A 20,312-nucleotide genomic window follows, 5' to 3' on the forward strand; every position below is an offset into this window, starting at 1 on the left:
CACATATGAAAAGGAGATCTTTGAGTCTTTGTATGCGAGTCAGTGTCTTTGTGTTCGTTGCATGTTCATTTCATCACACGCCAAGAAGCAGCTGTAACTTAACACAGGTGACAATTTCAAATGATTTGTATGATGAAGTGAATACAGCAAAAGAGAGAATACATTTAGAGCTATCGAGCTGTTTAATGTCCCCCACCTGTAAGAACTCCACTCGGCTCGGTTGTCAGGTTAACCTGGTTCTTCCTGGCGATACGCAGCATCATGGTTTTGGACCGCCTGTAGTGCTGGGTGGCCAGCAACCAGCGCAACGACTCTGGAAAAAGCCTTATGAGAGAAAGAGGGGGATGGGAAGGACATGGAGAGAGAGAGAGAGAGAGAGAGAGAGAGGAGAAAGATGAGAACCGATTTGTGAGAGCAAGATGAAGAAACGGACAGAAATGGGGAAGAATACAAACAATAGAAGAAAGAAAGTATTGTTTGTAAGTTGAAGCAGAGGCTGCTCAGTACTGTGTAGTGCAGTGTGTACTGTACGAGCCATCGCCTGGCTCAGCGAGAGAAGAATCTTCCCCCCCCTCCCTCGCATCCCCCCGATGTGGATTTCCTAAGAGGGCGGGACTCACCAGACGTAGGGCAGCATCAGAACGAAAGGGCTGATTATAACAATCTGCAGCACCTGCCAGTCATCCCGGTCCGGCCAATTGCGGCACAGAGCGGCCACCCCCGGCATCAGGAGCTGCCCGCCCACCATCAGAAAACTGGCCACCATGGTCATGGCGAAACGCCAGGCTGGCAAACAAAGCTCAATCCCTAAAATGAAGAAACAGAGAGAAGAGAGGAAGATTTTGTTTCACATAAAATATAGACTCTTGTAGTGTTGGTGCACCAGTACAGACAAGTAAATTATGTATAAGCTGTGGATGTGATTACCATCACAAACTAAGCAGCAGCCATAATGGCCTGGAAGAGTGTGATGTGTGTGTTTGTTTAATGGTGGGGCCAGTATTGAATTTCCTCTCTGAATTATTGAGGACTCCTATTACTGATCCTTCCCATGAGAACACACTAGTTTTACACCAGACCTGTTTATAAACTTAGGATGGACTAGGCTTTTGAGACGGTTCAGCTGCTCGGTGAGCATTCGACTGTAACCGTCCCTCAATTCCCCCCCCCTCTCCCGACCTAGCTCTCATCCCCTCCCCTACTGCCTGTAACATGGTACAGTCCAGATGGCCTGGCCCATATGGCAAGGTCTTTTTGAAGGTGACTATTGTAGGAGGGAGGGAGAACGGAGGAGACTCGCTAACCTGGGCCTCATGTACCATTACTTCTTATTGTGGAGAAGAAGAAAAAGAGGGGGAGGAAAGGGAAGAGAGGTGCAGAATACAAATTACTTTTCCCCCCAAAGGACATGAAAAAGTCCCTCCATTCATCAGTGGAATCACAGGAGGAATGATAATAAAGACTAGAGAGACAGAGGAAAACACATGGAGAGAGGCGGAGGGAAAGAAAAAGAAAAAAGAAAAAGGCCAAAAGATGACGAAGATTTTCAGACAAGAGAAAGAGAGGATTAGGCAGAACAAAATAAAGGTATTACTGAAAATCCCTTCATCTCTTTTCTTTTCAGGCCCAGACCAATAGTTTTAGAGTTAATATCTCCAATAACCCTCCCTGCAGGGACCAAAACAGATGAAAGAAATTACACTGACCCGTAATCCTTAATGTCTTTATGCATCAAGGGAGAAAGACAGAGTCTGTCCGATTAATCACAAATTAATCACACATTTTTGTGTCTGTTCAAAATGTACCTTAAAGGGAGATTTGGAAGTATTTAATACTCTTATTAACTCTTATTAGCGTTATTTAGCCTACTTTGCGACAAGCTAGTATGACATGGTTGGTACCAATGGATTCATTAGGTTTTCTAGTTTCATATGACACCATCACTTCACTTCGCTCTAGCTTCAAAACTGAGCCCACTACAATCTACAAATCACAAGTTGCATTAATATGTTAAAGAAGTTAGTGACGTTAAAACAAATTTGAGTTAACGTTTTTTAACGCGTTAACTTTGACAGCCCTAATCTTTTTATATCTTATATTATTTTATTTAAATGTATGTATGTTTAGCTGGTTGTACAATTAGGTAGTTTTGTATGTGAAACCTTAATCTGTGAAATTACTAGCACTTAAAGCTGTCAGATAATGTTCAATATTGCCCTCTGAAATGTAGAGAAGTTGGAGCACGTATGAAGTAACATAAAATGAAAGTGTAGTAGTACAAGTACCTCAAAAAAATCCTACTTGAGCACAGTGCTTGTTTACATGTACTGTATTTTCACCACTGCTGTCTGTTCTGACAAACAACACAGCACTGTGTCTCTGTGGTACCGCTGTCCACAGCAGTCAATAGACATCACAAACACACACACACAAGATAACTGTACCTTGGCAAAGGCAATGCATCTCTAAATCTGCCTCGCAAAACAAAAACCACTCCCATCTCTCTGGGGAGGTTTCTTATCCCGCTGACTCTACTGGGATATCAATACACACACACACACACACACACACATTGGCAAGGACCTTTTGTTCCAGCTGAGTAGGAGAATGGTTCTCCTTGTTCTGATTATCTCACTGCCCCCCCTGTGGGCTGATCCTCCCTCACCCCCCTCCTGCCCACTCTTCCCTATGGCTCATCAGGGCTGAAGTGGCTTCCTCACCCTTTGTAAAGCCCCCATCCCCCACTTCTACCCACCCTCCTTACCCCCTCCTCCTCCTCCTCCTCCTTTCACCAAGCAGCTTCTCTACTGTCCTTGCATCTGAACAGTTGCAGCGGGGTGTGAAAAACAAAAAAACTATAATGGAAGAAAGGGAGGCTCGAAACAAAGAGAAGGCAACGAAAAGCAGCTGATCTAATGGCCAAACTAATCTCTGATGACAAATGGCTGACAGCACCACCACACACACTTTTGTGTTGTCTGCTGCTCCCTCGCTAACCTTGCCTGGGGCATGACAACAGGGCGCAGACACAATTGGCTTTCTAACAGCGTGAGTTCAGATAGAGAAGCACAGTCTGTTTGTGTGAGAACGATGTGGATGTATAGAGAGGCTGCAGGTGGTGACATGCACTTTAGATTTAGACTTTGGGAGAGGGAGAATTGTAGTGATGAACAATGAATCCATAAGTCGAACCACAGATTATTTATTAATGACAATTTTGATAATTAATTCATTGTTTAAGTCATTTATAGTCTTAAGGGCCCAGACGCAACAAACCGACATCAAAGAACTAGCGGGGACGAAAGCCAACTGTTATGTCGCCTCACGTTACCCGTGCCTTGGCCAAAAAGACAACAGCAAAGACTACAGCCAATGGCCAACTACCATGTATGTTCTGTGCCTGCGTGAGAGGAAATAACTCCACACCAGCAGTTGAGCGGTAGTCTGTATTCGTCATTCAAACAGGGAAACCAGAAGACAGAGTACTGCGAAAATACCAGTGGGCAACCTCCAGGTCTGAAAAGTGAGGCCAATGCTGAAGTGCCTTGAAATTGCATTATTTCTAATAGCCAGCAGGGGGCGACTCCTCTGGTTGCAAAAAGTAGCGGTCGTGTCTAGACGGAAAAGCACAAATTGCGAAACTCTGGCAAGATGGTTAAGGTTAGGCATTGACTTCAAATGGTTAAAGTTAGAATAAGTCGTCGGGCAAGTCTCGCAAGAGTTTTTGCAATTTGGGGGTTAATTTCTAGACACGGGCAAAGAAGTCTGATTGTATAGAAGTCTATGATAAAATGAGCCTACTTCTCACTTGATTTATTACCTCAGTAAACATTGTAAACATGAGTTTATGGTCTAAATCGCTAGTTTCAAGTCTTCTTCAATACAGCATGATGTTCATTTAGTAAATTATGGTCCCATTTAGAGTCAAATAGACCATAAAGCAGGGTATGCTTTAGGGCGTGGCTACCTGGTGATTGTCTGGTCTGGGAGTTGTCCATGTTTTACAACTTTAAACCTTTCACAGTGTGTTTTGAGTTCATGAAAGTTAACTGCAACATTTTGGTCGCCTAAAAATGTCTTATTCAGTGTGAGGTTGTACTTAGCTCAGTGAATACCTTTGAGATTTGGACCAATTGTCGGACAAAATAAGCACTTTGAAGACGTCACCTTAGGCTCCGGAAACTTGTGCGCATTTTTCCCTATTTTCTGGAATGTTATAGACTAAACAAAATAAATCAATAATGATAATAATCCTCTGCTGCCTTAGGTGGAGGATTTATTAGAGAGGCAGGAATGGGAAACAGTCAAGGGCACGGTATGACAGGACAGTACTTCTCCCTAGCTGAGTCAGCAGTAGTCATCCCCCCAGCCCATAACAACACGCACACACGCACGCACGCACGCACGCACGCACGCACGCACGCACGCACGCACGCACGCACGCACGCACGCACGCACGCACGCACGCACGCACGCACGCACGCACACACACACACACACACACACACACACACACACACACACACACACACAGACACAGACACTTACATACACTACATGTCTCTGTCATTACCTACAAGTCTCTGAGGAGCAGAGACAGAGACAAAGATATTAACCTTATCTCACTGGTGTAAAAGCAACTGCAGTTTAATTCCGTTGGGTCCATGCAAACCTCCCTCACTGAAAACTCTACCACACGCTCACTCCCTGTAGGCCTTGAAAAGTGTCTCTGTACATTGTTGTATCTTGCTACAGCAGCTCCAGTCATCTGGGATTCACGCAGGATGTACACTGAATTCAAATGTTGACACAATTTTGTGAGAAAAACATACCAAAACCTATATAGAAACTTTTTAAATGACTCCTGCAGCACAATCTACTCCTCTGCCGTTGTTTGCTCCGACCCAGAACTGCTCGAAGTCCGTCTATTGCACCAAGTTTAAGTCAGATACTCTATGTGTCTGAACAAGTCTCAAGCCCTTGAGAAGAATTCCAAGTCAACTGAAAAGTCTTTATGAGAAAATCGCAAGTTTTTCAGGTCTCTGAATTGTGACCATTACAACACAGCATTTGGCAAGGCCTGCCTCATGCTGTCTTATTAATGTGTAATTGTTCCAGGATTTCACCAAGTCAAAACTCAATTTTATTGGCAGTCAAGTCTTAAGTAAGGTAACGTTCAGACCGAGTTTATTTGATTGAGGCCAGTCCATCTGCCAAAGCGGATGTCGTCATTGCAAAAATGTTGAACCTAGCTCAACTGTCACTGCAATGCAATGCAAATATTATCCAGCAAGGCTCTGCAGCTGCCAATCAAATATGTGCACAAATTCTTTGCAAAATGAATGCCATATTCATCTTGTTTACCTGGCGATCATCTCAACAAAAGATAAATAAACGATAGCTGCCGTAATAATTTGAAAAACACCAAAATCCTTCCTTGTAATGTTATAATATAATTTATTAATAATAATACATAATAATATATATTATTTTCATACAGTCATATACTAATTGGGATTCATGTTGATAAATATGAGTGGACAGTGACAACTATTTAGTTTCACTTTATGTCTATTTATTTAATAGTAACAAATAAGTAAAAACCAAAACAAGAATAACAAATAAAATGAACAGTAAACATATAGTAAACTGTCAATAATAATCAACAAAAATAAATATTACGTCCGAAAAGGAGTAGGAAGAAGTATACATTTATTGCTCCTACCCTTTCTCCATAACTCAAAAATTAGCTCAATATTTATCATATAAACCTTTATGACTGGTAGCCTATATTATTTTCTTTATTTTAACTCCAACCTTTGTAAAAGTAAGTAAGAAAGTGATATATTTCATTGGTTAGGTAAGATAATCCTTTATTATATGTTGCTGTAAAGTGTTACAGCAGCCGAAGGACCTATGGTATCTCTCTTTCACACACTGCGGGTGAAGCATCCTGTCACTGAAAGACCTATTTAAGAACGCATGGGACAAACATGAACCTTTTGTAGTCCATCTTCGGAAGACTGTAGTTTCACCTCGGCATAACATCCACCGCCGTTATGACACTCATAGTTTCTCCACAACAAAGCTAAATACACTACTTCTGTGTCCTCCTCGGAGCTCTGAAGCTCCACATCAAGTAGCATAGTTAGCCTTTTTTTTTGTTGGGAACATATTGAGTTTATGGATCAATTGCAGGGAAGTGGGTTATGCTGCAGCAGTGGTTTGAGAAGTTTCTATGGATGTTTGATACTTTTGGAATCTATTGTAACTGCTGTAAATCCAAGCTGACTACATCTGCTGTCCGCTGTGAAGGAGCAGCTTTTAAAGCCAACAGAGGGGGAGTATTTAATACTCAAATGATAGCTTTGCAGTGGAGTATTCCTTAAAGGACAGCACTTGTATTGATATGTTAATATTTTTCAGATAGGTTTGGACAATGGGCAGAAAAAAACAGGGAAAAGGTATGAGGAGACAGAAGCTCTTTCCTTACGGCTCCCAGAGGACGGCCCTGAGGTACGTGCTAAATTACAAACTAATAAACGCAGATGCAGAATTGGTGCAACAACCGAATGTGCACGCAACACACAAATCAACACATTTACATTAGCAGAGCAAACTAAAGCTTCTGCCGGCAGCTCCAGCGGAGTTTATTATTCTCTGCGTGCTGCAGAGAGATAACCGTACGATCAGAGATTTCAAATGAGCCACGAGAAAATGAGAAAGTGAGAGTAATGAAATGGTAGAGAGAGAGGAGGAGGAGGAGGAGGAGGAGGAAGAGGAGGGAATGAATGGGGTAGAGGAGAGTCGAGGGAAGCATAGAGTGAAAATGGAAAAGGCCAGAGAGCTGCTGAATTTAGAAATAGAAATTCAGCGCTGCGCTTACAGTGAGAGGGTGAGAGGAGGGAGAGAAGAGGCAGGCAGAAAGAGTATTTCTGTGGGGAGATGGGCACGATGGGATGGAGCAGTGCAACCACAGCACATACACATGCATACCTACGGTACAATCATCCATAATACAGTACATGTGTGCTGCATGCATATTCTTGTGTCTCTCTGTCTGATCTGCTGAATCCCGCTGCAGTCTATTTAACACTCAGCAGTCTACCAGACTCTGTTATGTTAAAGTGCTGGCTTTCAGCTTTAATTTGAGGGTTTTTACATCCATAATAGGTGTTAGCATCTGTCCCTTTTATACACAGTATAACACCCCCGCCCACACACACACACACACACCAATTTTAGCACAACGCAGCAGGATAATCATACTTAACATACAGATAAGCCAACCAACCAAGGTTTTTTTTAAGGACAAACAGTAACGTGTTTTTGACTGGCCAAATCAGTCACATGACGTCAATCTTACTCAGTGTGGTTCACCTGCTGGAGACCAGATGGAAGGAAAAAAAACAACCTAGAAACAAGCAAGCCATGAAGCTGAAGTACAGGCCTGGAAAATCCTTCCTTGCACAAGAAAACTGTGCAAGCATGCGACTGTGGTAAAGTACAGCAGGCCAAAGGCAATTGATTTGTTAACTGTGATGGATGTTTTCTCTTCCAAATAAGATTGGCTAGACTGCCAGCTCGTTTACAACCTGTGTGATCGTCTGACTGCTCGTGTTTCTTGCCCTGTATGACTCGTTTTTTAATGATGTTGCCGTATGCCCAGATCTCAGTCCAGCTCTTACAGCCATACAATCCTGAGCACGCCCTGATCTCTGAAACCAATGATGGGGTCGGCCCTGGTCAGTGCTTGGATGGGAGACTGTGAGTATGGTCTTATTATTACAGATAGGAATAATGGTATAAGCTCTTGTTGTACTAAACCAAAATATCCCTTAAAATATGAGGACTTTATTTAAAGGTGCTATTGATAACATTGATAACATTCAGCCACTAGATGTTGCATTCTCCCTCCCCCGTTCCATTGGATTTACTTCACAACAAGTGGTTGCCGGGCAATTACCGTCAGCCATTTATACGTTTTTTCAACACTAACTGATGACCCAGAGATACCACGTGATACCAACGTTGTTTTACTATTGGCTCACAAGCCTTGTAAGAAGTGAGAACCAAATGTCAGATGTCTTCCACACGGATAAATAAAACATTCATTTTGGACCTACCAACATTTTTTAAATAATTAAAGTGGCAGTAGGCAGAATGTTTTTGGCATCATCGAGCAGAAATTCAATAAAAACCTTTCAGCATATTATAATTCAAGTGTTCTGAGAGAAAAATAGACTTCTGCACCTCCTTTTGGCTCTGTTTTAAATCTAGCCTGTGGCGGGGGACTTTGGCCAATTACAGGTCACTTCAGAGAGAGAGCGTTCCTATTGGCTGTTCATTCAACGGAGGCAGCTGTCAATCACTCGCGAACTCCAATCAAACAGTCAAACTAGGCAGCGCTGATCAAATACAAATCAATATTCTGTTACTATAATGCCTATTTCTCACCTCAAATGTTTTCAGAAACATCTTGTAGTGCACTGTTTAGCTGTAAAATGAGAATGTTTGGTCCGGCTGGTGGGCGGTGCTTGGTATTTCCTCAACTGATCTCAACATGGCTGCTGGGTCTCAAACTTTCTCATTTTACAGCTTAACAGTACACTACAAGATGTTTCTGAAAACATTTTATGAAAGAATTAGGCATTAACAGAACATTGATTCATATTTGATCAGCGTTTCCTAGTTTGACTGCTTGATTGGAGCTTGTGAGTGATTGACAGCTGCTCAGAGACGACAAGGCTCCAGCTCGGCTCTGAGTGGTTGTTGTCCTACAGTCTGGGAAATCTTGCAGATGCCATTAGGAGCACTGGATGACACAGAGGCACATGATTTTTTTTTCAGATTACCTGTTTCATGCACTACTGTCAGGATATAGTGACTGTTTTATAAAAATAACTTATTTTTATCATATTTTCTCCGATCTGCCAACTCCAGCTTCACAATCAGAATTATTATAAAAAAAATTTCTTCAGGAAAAGCCATACTTTCATTCGAAACCTTTTTAAAAGCTCTATGGATGTATTATTTAAAAATATATATATTCATCTACATCAAAATGTTATCAATAAGACCTTTAAGTGTATCACACTTGTCCAATTACGTTTGGCCCCTTACAACTGAGAGACTATGTATAAAAAAAGATACACATTTTATCCTCTCAAACTACAGCGGAAACACAACAGAACAATGTGTCACTGCCAAAATACTGATTGGATTGCACTGTTTCTGTCCTGCAGGGTGACTGTTGTACCTCTCTTGGCAAACAACAAAAGCAGAAACAAGGTACAGTGATGAAAAGTCTCATATTCCACTCTGTATCTCTGTTGTTTTAGTTTGGAAAAATTGCATAGTGGGTTGCGTTGCCCCACTAGTACAGTATGTATTCAGCCTTTGAGGATGTGTTTATTGGAAGCTTCAAATGTGTGTGCTGTTATTCTACATGTCTTTTTACTGTTAATGGAATGGCAGTGTGAGTTTACTTCAAAGCGACTCATTCTGTGGCGGAGAGCCGGCTGTTCATCCCGCTGTATTCATCTACACCTCACACGACCAACAGACACAGCTCACACAAACACGTTTTTTGTTGCACTTCAAAGTGCATACATGCAATCTGTTCTCTCACACAAACAGCAGAGACACTCAACACACAGTTACTTATCCCATCATTGTCAACACTGAACACACAAACAAGTGACATATAGAGAAATTGCCTCCCATTACAGATATTTTTGTTCGGCAAACAGACTGAAATAACAGGAGGAAAATGAGTAAAGTGTGTGAGACTGTTGTGTGTGTGACACGAATGAGCAAACTGTAGAGACAGATGTGGAGGGAGAAGAGGAAATGTGCGCCGGTTTAACACAGTAGCAAATTAAGTCGTCAGCACTTGCAAATAACGATGTTAATACTTTTAATAATGCACGGCAGCAGAGGGAAACGGATACGTTTCAGCCCCAGGCTTTCCTCAGCGTTTCTGAGACATTGTGGGTGTAACCCCTCCTAAACAGCAGCCAGGAACCTGCTGGTGATTACCAACCGGCTGATACAAAACATCATCATCACAAACCAGATACTAGTAAGAACAATAGTAGCAAGACATTTAAGTCATAAGAATATCATATTCTGTTGATTCACCTATGTATCGCGATTTTTTTTTACGATTTTGAAATTGATGTTTTAATGCCAGAATCAATATATATTTGCTTCATTTGAATCTATACAGAGGTAGAAGGAAGTTACCGCTTTTATTGTTGTAGTCTGAGTAACGTGACGTTGTGTCCGTTCCGTATCCGTCAACCAAAACAAACCGCACCCGGCCGCAGCGAGCCGAAAGGACACGACCTGCATCCTCCCATTTTAAATCCAACGTGGTAAACACTAAACATACAGTAAAGTATGGAAACACTTTGGGTTTCACACATTGCCAGGAGAAGCAGAACTAGACATCACGGCTAAAGCTGGATGCTAACTCTGTCATGGACAGGAAACGTTATCGTATTGCGGTAACGTTCGGTCAAGCTAACCGTCACTCGCATCTTCGTGGTCCAATCGACCGACGATACAACTGTAGAGCACACATATACCGACATTTCTGTTAAATGCATTCAAATGGCCCCGATGGAGCTGAACATGGATGTATAAAGAGAACGGAGCTGACGGCAGAGCTAATGAACGGACTTGGCGAAGTTAGCAAAAGTATACACGTGTGACTATGTCCGATTTAACAAAGGGAACTGTATATACAAAATACATTTGGATATAAGATTGATTGGATTATATTCACCAGAAGTATAAAACATTACATGTCCCTTATAAATTAAAAAGAATATACCGGGCGCCTGGGTTAGCTCAGTTGGTAGAGCAGGCGTCCATGTATTAAGGCTTGGTCCTGGCTGCGGCGGCCCGGGTTCGAATCCGGCCTGTGGCCCTTTCCGCATCCACTCTCTCTCTCCCCCCTTTCCAAGACTCTATCCACTGTCCTCTCAATAAAATGGAAAATGCCCCCAAAAAAATAACTTTAAAAAAAAAGAATATACCACTAATTTGTGAGGGAAATGTCTTTAATCCTTCATTTTTGGGTTGCTGGAAAACATTTAATAAATAATGCCTGACAATGACTGATCTATTTGACTTCAGGACATCTCAGACTACATACATGCTGAATATCAAACATTTTTACTGTATTAATTTAGATATTGTCTAAAGTAAAAGTCCGTAGACGTGTATGTTTCAACTTTTTCCCATGATTTAGTGTTAAAACATTTAACAAAAATTGCAATAAATCGTAATATTGAATCGCAATACTTGTAGAATTGCAATACTGGTAGAATCATATCGAATCTGCACCCAAGTATCGTGATAGTATCAAATCGGGAGATAGGTGTATCGTATCGTTCCAACCCTTATATTTTGTCCCTGCTTATCATTCTGTTTGTTCGAGTGCCTGATTTAAAGTAAAGTCAAGTAAATACAGACCTGAAACTCAAAGTTATAGGAAATAATTGCAAATTAAATCTCAATATTGGTTAGAATAATCACAATTAGATCTTTTCCTCAACTCGTTCAGCCCATACAGCGTTGTCTTCATCTTATACCCATCATATCAGATCACTATAAATCCCATTCCCCTCTCACATTCACAACTCCCCGTGACTTTGACTTAAAGGGCCACAAAACACAACAGTATTACTGTTTCGTTTGCCTTTGTATACATCAGAGATTAAATTCAACTCTCGGGAGTCTCTCTCGGCAGACGGCTCAGAGGCGTCCATTTTGTTTGTTTGTTTTTAGAAGCAGTTCAGCAGATATTTATCAGGAACCCCCGCTGAGAGGGACAAAAGCCGCCCCACCGCCCGAGCTCAAAGTCTGCCCCCGCTTCATGCATAATGATGACTAATCTCCTACTGGCCTGACAGAGAGGAGGCCTGCAGAGGGTGAGAAAGAGGGGGACAGCAGCAGGGAGAGGGGACGGTGGGGACGGTGGGGAGTGCAGTCGGGAGGAGGGCATTCTCCAGAGAGATGAAAATCCTATCAGCCAGTTCGGTGTCACCTTGGCCACTGGCTATTATGCATTGCCACAGAAAGGACATACTGTAGAGGACAATATAAGTCTCTGCACCAATTTGCATCACAAACATAAAGAATTAAAGCACTGAATTGTTAAATTACCTTGAAAGTAGGCTACTGTAATTTGGTGTGTAGTCAACATATCCACTAATTGAAAGTCCCTGTTAGCTGCTGCTCCACTAGCTTCTGTACCTTCTGCACCTTACTATCTGTATTCCCTGTAAAATACATGAGTTTCTACAAGGACACTCGCTATTAGTATTCAAACCCCTCTGGTGATTTTAACAAAGTTAAATACATACAAAAAAATTACCGCTCCCAAAAGATTTTACCACCATGGCAGTGCGTCAAATACATAATCGTAACTGTTAATTTCTCCCTTATTCATAATATCCACCAACACTTTATTCCTATATCATAGGTCCAAATGGTTAGCTGGAATGTGTGCTGACAAAAAATGTGAGGATACAGTACAGGTCAGGGGAGGTATGCTGCCAACAACCATCAAAATGTCATAATTGTAATTGACAGCTTATATTCATTTTGACCTTTCTGTGGATAGATTTCTTGGTTTATTGACAGAATTTGACTATATTACAAAATACATTCAGATTTTGTCATTGATATAGTGATAAAGCCCTAGACTTACTTCCATTATTGTCCCTGATTTATTTATTTATTTTATTAGATATTCTTTATATATATTTTTTTATTTTATTTATTTTATTTATTTATTTTATTTATTTTATTTATTTTATTTATTTTATTTATCTTATTTATTTTATTTATTTTATTTATTTATTATATACTGTATGTGTAGATAGATAGATAGATAGATAGATAGATAGATAGATAGACACAATAAATGACAGAGCACGAATGAGGAAATACAGGAGCGGGAAAAGCAGAAATAAAAAAGCAGACCGGCACGAGGAGGTGACAGCATGTACTTACTGAGCACGTAGAGGGAGAGAGCGAGGCCCGCCAAGCAGAAACCCTCAAAGAAGCGCAAGGTGCTGAACATGGTGACGTTTACAGAGAAGGCAACACTCAGACCAAACACCAGCATGAAAAGCACCGAGATAATCAACACCGGGTGTCGACCAAACCTTTAGAAACAGAGAGAAGCAGGAAAGAGAAAGACGTTGCAAAGTGTTTAAAAACAGTCACAAACTGAGAAAAGAAGCTTTTGATGTGAAAGGGATCTTTCCTGTCATTGTTGGCTTCAGACTCTGTGGACTGCCTGGTTGAAGGGGGGTCAATAGGTCAATGGGTCAGGTCAGAGCTGAGGCCTCTTTGGCCTGCGTATTTCTTTACATTGTTTCCATGGTTACTCATCCCAAACACAATGTAGGGACTTTTTTTTCCCACGAGGCAGCTCAGGTGGTTCACAGACTGCAGATGCGACCACAATGAATGTAACGGGCAACAGCGTGCCTGAAATGGTCTGTTCACCCAATTACAAATGGATATTTTCTCACTTAGCCCTGCAGATAGATTTGGTTTTAATTATCAGCGTTTTGAGATTTAATTTGTGGTGCTCACAGCTTTAAAAAAAAAAAAAGAAGTTTAATAGCAACATGTCTGTCTGAAAACAATATCCTAGTAACTTTATTAGAACAACTTTCTACCGATGGCAGTAGGATCTGTGGATTAGCCAGACTGATCAGGACATTGGGAAAAAAATAAGAATACAAAAATGTTTTTGAATGAGGCCCAGTGTTTCTGAAACGAGTTGTTGCTGTTGAATTGTTACATACTCACTGGTAGCCACACTAGTAACCTCACTAGTAGCCTCACTAGTAGCCACACTAGAAGTCACACTAGTAGCCTCACTAGGAGCCTCACTAGTAGCAACAGCCACACTAGTAGCAAAACTAGTAACCTTACTAGTAACCTCACTTGTAACCTCACTATTAGCCACACTAGTAACCTCACTAGCAGCCTCACTAGTAGCCACACTTGTAACCTCACTAGTAGCCACACTAGTAACCTCACTAGCAGCCTCACTAGTAGCCACACTAGTACCCGCACTAGTAGAAACAGTCACACTAGAAGCCTCACTAGAAGCCGAACTAGTAGCCTCAATAATAACCTCACTAGTAGCAACAGCCACACTAGTAACCTCACTAGTAGCCACACTAGTAACCTCACTAGTAACCTCACTAGTAGCCTCACTAGTATCCACACTAGTAGCAGCACCAGTAGCAACAGCCACACTAGAAGCCACACTAGTAGCAACAGCCACACTAGTAGCCTCACTAGTAGCCACACAAGTAGCCACACTAGTAGCAACAGTCACACTAGTACCCACACTAGTAGCAACAGCCACACTAGTAGCAAAACACCTCACTAGTAGCCACACAACTAACCTCACTAGTAGCCACACTAGTAGCCGCACTATTAGCAACAGCCACACTAGAAGCCTCCCTAGTAACCTCACTAGTAGCAACAGCCACACTAGTAGCCTCACTAGTAGCTTCACTAGTAGCCTCACTAGTATCCTCACTAGTAGCCACACTAGTAGCCACAGTCACTATAGTAGCCACATTAGTAGCCCCATTAATAGCCACACTAGTAGCCCCATTAGTAGCCTCACTGGTAGCCACACTAGTAGCCACAGTCACAATAGTAGCCACACTAGTAGCCTCACTGGTGGCCACACTAGTAGCCACAGTCACAATAGTAGCCACACTAGTAGCCTCACTGGTGGCCACACTAGTAGCCACAGCCACATTAGTAGCGTTGCTCTAGAGATGGTAATGCTGATCAGCAAATCGATCCAGACTGAAATGTCCACAGATGTCAGATGGACTGCCAAGAAATTTGGTTCAGATATTTTAGATTTATTTTATCCAGTTAAATATGTCCACATCTACGAGATGAATTGGCACAAAACATTGGATTCAGAGTGAAACGTCCTGCCAATTATTGGGTGGATTTCCATGAACCTTGGTACAGACATTCACATCCACCACAGGATGAATCTAAATAACTTTGACGTTTCCCTGACTTTTAATCTAGGACCATCATCAGGTCAAAATTTAAATTTGTCCAATACCTTGGTTTATGACCTAATACCTAAAGACAAGATGGTGAACACTATACTTGCTAAAGCCTGCTAGCGTTGTTATTGTGAGCATTTATCTCTAAGCAACACTGTACCAAAGTATAGCCTTCCAGACCCACTAGCATGGCTATACACACACTAAATGTTCAAAGTTTTAAGCATATAAACAAAACTCCATTCACCTCAGTTGTTTTGTGATGGAGGCAGAGACAAAAAAAACTACAAAAATAAAACCAAATCCATCTGCATGGTTAGATACGAGTAGATGTAAGTGAGTAAATGCGCTTTTTGCAGCTTAGATGAATGGATCTTTCAGGGTTAACTAACAGAAGCTGCATGGAAGCACAAAACAGACATAAAAGAGGCGGTTTACCAGTCAGCCATGACACCCATCACTAGGTAGCCAAATATGGAGCCCACCAGCAAAGAGAACTTGGCAATGTGCACCTTCCAGGCTGAGTCACACACCAGGTTCCACTGAAACAAGAGACAAACACAGAGAGAGGAATGTTACGTCAACTTTTCAGAGAAAACCAAGATAAAATGGAATCAAACATCAGCATCTGAGCAGTTTTAATCACAAAACTGCAGAGAAATACAAAGAAATGTGGGCTTTTCTCATCAGAAGTCTGTCAAACTCTCTGACTCACTGTTTTGATAAATTCATGAAGGTCGATGCTTCAAACGCTTTTGAAATATTCAAATGTAAATCTCGAAAAGAATAAAAGAGAAAGAAATGCGTGTGAGAAGGGGAAAGAGCAGCATGTGTGTGAATGTGGGCGCGTGTCTAAAATAACAGAAATCAATAGCGTTCCACTCTCTCCTCTAAAGCCTATGGGTCAGTGCACACACCGCCACAGCTCTCAGCATCTGAAACTCAGCCAAGGACACATGTGGAAGCACGATGTGTGCTCTATATTTGTGCGCAACGCTGAAAGTAGAGTTTCAGCTGCGTGTGAAAATAGTGCTGGTGTTTGACAATTATTTACAGAGCTCCCCACTGAGCCCCCGACTGTGCAGAGGGGCAACGAAGGAGATGATTATTGGTTATGACTGATGTTTTTGGTCGTGAAATGGCCGGTGGTGATGTGGAGAACTCAGTCTGTATGGGTTCATTATGTACGGGCTATTAGCACCAACGTTATCTGAGAAAACAGTCAAATCGGTCATGCAAGCAGGCCAGAGCTGAGTGTTACTCGACACTGCTGTTTGCCGACTTTCAGTGGAATGGTATTGATGATATGACCATACAGTTGTTTTTATCATTTTGCAAAATGCTGTTGTCTAAATTAGAATCCAAGCAAAGATCAGTAATTCAAGTTTTGTATTTTACACAAGCACATGGCATGATTAACCTCCTAGGGGTCCCAGGTCCTCTTTCCTTCCATTCTCTCTACAACATGTACAGTTTTTCTTTGGCTTCACATTGCAGTAATGTAATTAAACACTTTAGTTTTAAGTACAGTACAATAAAGGTTGAAAAACTGGATTTTGACACAGGGACCTTCTTCAAAACATGGATTCAAGGTTACGTTACAGGGTGCATGAAGGTGCTTTAGTGTTGCATATTCCTAAATAAATGCACAGTTCAGTCAGGTCCAGTGTGTCGGATCTGGCAGTATCTAGCGGTGACGTTGCAGATTGCAACCAAATGAAGCCTCTCCCGTGTGCAAAGCGTGTTGGAGAGCTAAGAGCAAAGAGTGTGTGTAAGTACGAGGGAAGTGAGTGGTGAAGCAAGAGACAGCGGGGGCAATCGGAGCGGGTAACGTTATCGACTCCGGCCCAAACCAGAAAAGTTAACAGCGTTTGATTTGTCCGTTCTGGGCTACTGTTGAAACATGGCGGTGGCGGACTCCATGAAGAGGACCCACTCACAGATATAAACGGCTCATTCTAAGGTAACGATAGGTAAAGATTCTTATTATCAGGTGATTATACACTAAACAAAACATACTTATTATTATATTCCATTTCTGCCAATAGTTCCCCCTAATTGTTACACACTGGTCCTTAAAGTTAACACCCAACCAGCTATACCGCACAGTAAATCTGGAGCTTTCAGGGTCCTCCTGGAGTTCCGGGCGAAGGGTGCACCAATCCTTATTAAGCAGATTGGTATATTGGCCACATTAAATACAGTTCCTTCCTTCAATGTCATTATAAATGTTCAGTGTTTCTGCTATTAGTTACATTCACGAAGTCAAGGCAGGTGACTCAGTAGGCTACTCGGTTTCGGCACCTGCAGATACACTGATCGGGATCAGTATTGGGAGGGAAAAGGTGCATCCCTGCATGGTTCTCTGGGACAGTTCCCCCACTTTGTGTGGGGAAATATTGTGATGTCTAATGTTGAAAAATAGTTAATAATGTGATACTGACTTATCAACCATATCACCACCATATCACCCTAATCTATGCAAGATTGTACTGTACCATTTCGCCGCACTGCATTTGGGCAATCAGCTTTTTCTGTTAGGGCCACAAATCAGTGGAACAGCCTGCCTGACGATGTGAGGAGCTGCAGCTCTATCAGCATTTTCAAAACCAACTTAAAGCGTCTGTTGAAAGCTGCTCAGCTCTGTACTCACTGATCTTTACTCCATGGTCTTCATGACTTGCTTTTACTTGACAAGCATACTTTGTGATGTGCTATTGTGTGTAGCTGTGTATTGTGTGTTTTGTATGTTATTTCTCGTATGACTGTAGTATGTTCTCTTTGTTTTGACCTACCAAGGGACTTACAGATGTGAATTAGCTTAAAACTATAATCTGGTACGGTGCATCAAATGGTGACATTTATGTTTTAAACTGTACATGGTCCCTTTTAAATAGATACAAAAAAGTGAAGCTATACAGCATAGTCATCAGCTGCTGTCTCTGAGCTCAACACACACACACACACACACACGCACACACACACACACACACTCATCCTCTCATATTGAGGTCAGTGGGTAACTTGTTGTTGGTAGGCTACTAGTGTATCAACCTCTGCTTTGCTCTGAACTGAGAGAGGCAGTGATGATGATGAAGACCCAGGGTGGTGAGGATGAGGATGATGATGATGAGGATGATGATGATGATGATGTGCTACTTATTTTGTGCCTTTTCTACCTTTTTTCTTTTCTTAAAGCTGACAAGGTGTAAACTGCTCAGAATTCCAATGCACTTAGGTGCAAATGGCAAATAAAACTCTTGAATCTTGAAAAAAAAAAAAAAAAAAAAAACTGCTGTTGAACAGAGAGCTGTCTGCTCTGTCAGAGATAACACTGTGTGGGTCTATCTGGTGCTCAGTCGTTACCTTGGTAACTACATTCTGACTCAGTCCCGTGTGCAGCTCCAGCTTCCACTCCTTGCACGAGCACAGCAGACCGGTACCGGCACCGTCTCCGTCCCCGTAGCCCTCCTCCTCGGTGGCGTTGCCTCTGAGTTGCAGCGCCGGTGGAGCCGTGGTCCAGTTGCTCTCGTTGTTGAGGGGTTGCACACACGTGCCATTTGGTTGCGCCAGGAGGAAATAATCCGAAAACTGGCTAAAGCCGATGAACAATGCCGGTATCCAGGTCAGGACCACGAGCTGCTTCTGATGCCTCCCAAATCCCCCCAGAGACGGCAGCACCGAGCCGTCGATGCGCGGCAGCAGCCGGGGCACCGGGTGCTCCAGCGGGGTGAATCCGTTCTCCGGCGGGGGGTGGTGGTGGTGGTCCTGGTCCTCCGGCCGGCCGGCTGCCATCACGGCCCGGCCACAAAGAGACGAGGGGAGCAGCTGAAGCAAAAAGCCCCCTGCTCTCTCTGCGTTAAGCCCTTTGACACAAAGAAACACCACCGCGTGAAGATAAATCCCGCGTGCGCGTGTGTGTGTGTGTGTAGCACAATAAAAAGCAAGATCCAACAATAATAAAAGAGGTCTCCGTCAGAGGCACCGAATCACCGCGCAGTCGTCCTCATGGCTGTAAGCGACCAGGGGATGTCTGTTAGAGGGAGAGGGCTGTGGAGAGGCTCCCGGAGAGGAGTGGACCAGGACAGGCAGGCATGCTCACCAGCACCCTGGGCTTTGTGTGCCATGACTCCCACAGCGGGATCCATCCATGTGGAGCTGAACTGTGCCAGGCCTGCTGGTGGTAGTAGTGTAGAAATGGAGGAACTATGGAGCTACTACATCCACGCTGGGATCCACTTAAACATCTGCTGGTCCTTCATCCATCCACGCATCCATGCGCGCCACAGGTTCTCATACCTGCCCAAAGGTGCGCATCACTTATAGTTTCTCAAGTATCCGAGCTCCAAGTCATCACCGGGGGTTCCACTTTAAGTTCAGAGACGTGGTGCTCGGTTTTGTCGCCGTCAAGTGAATGGGACACGGTGGTAAAGCGGGTCTGGAAAGCAGAGATGGAGATGAGGAGGGTGGAGGGAGATAAAGCACCGCCCTCCTCCTGGTCGCGCTATCGCTATGCGCTGCGATTGGAGAACCTTCAAAGGGCGACTGCACCACTGACGGGCATCTGCAGGCAACAATGATCCCCTTTGTGCAGCCTCTGCCCTTTCACACTAAATATCAAGCTTATGTTTCACCTTTTCCATGGACGCATGATGATTTATGATGAAATGATGAAGAGGAGATATTGCTGCAGAATTTTAAAGGGCGGTTTTTGGTGATGCGTCATATGATTTTTTTTCTTTTTTTTTTCCCATAACCCTCATTATAAATAGGCAGTATTAGTTACTGGTTTGGAGACAATAGAAGGAGGATGTCGGTGTTCTTGTGGTGGTGATGTGCTGCCTGTCAGCCGCCAGGGGGCGTCAAACGATCACAATACGTGATACCCTTACATCAATTTGTCTCTCTCTCTAATCAGATTATCAGCATAATAATACTAAAAAAACAGAAAATAAACTACAGGTCACACTGGTGGGTTGTCAAATGTGAGTTTCAAATGTCTGTAAACGGATACAGATGGTGAGGGGTGTTGATGTGGCTGCAGCTGCTCCCAAATGACTGAGTGTGTGAGTGACCTTGAGATATCCAAAGTGAGTGACAGGTTTTTCCCTCTGCAGCAGAGAGAGAGAGGCCTGCAGCCAAGATGGTGTGAGAAGACGTGCAATGTGTGTGTGTGTGTGTGTTATGGTGTATTAACCTGATATAGCAAACAGTTCTGCACTTTGAGCTTAG

The 20,312-nt window shown here is 42.7% G+C and overlaps 1 protein-coding gene across 1 annotated transcript in view; it reads right to left on the minus strand.

Moving 5' to 3' along the window:
* LOC119488581 (solute carrier family 22 member 23) overlaps positions 1-19,799 on the minus strand; it is a 28,579-nt gene extending 8,780 nt beyond the window's left edge. The window contains exons 1-5 of the mRNA XM_037770360.1: positions 18,447-19,799; positions 15,519-15,622; positions 13,030-13,184; positions 621-807; positions 197-324 (exon numbers count right to left, since the gene is read on the minus strand). Of these exons, the coding sequence (XP_037626288.1) occupies positions 197-324; positions 621-807; positions 13,030-13,184; positions 15,519-15,622; positions 18,447-18,875 (1,003 nt within the window). The 5' untranslated portion in view covers positions 18,876-19,799. The remainder of the gene's footprint in view (positions 1-196; positions 325-620; positions 808-13,029; positions 13,185-15,518; positions 15,623-18,446) is intronic.
* Between the last annotated feature and the right edge of the window lie 513 nt (positions 19,800-20,312).

Source organism: Sebastes umbrosus, chromosome 5 (genome assembly GCF_015220745.1).
Source record: "Sebastes umbrosus isolate fSebUmb1 chromosome 5, fSebUmb1.pri, whole genome shotgun sequence".
Taxonomy (NCBI): domain Eukaryota; kingdom Metazoa; phylum Chordata; class Actinopteri; order Perciformes; family Sebastidae; genus Sebastes; species Sebastes umbrosus.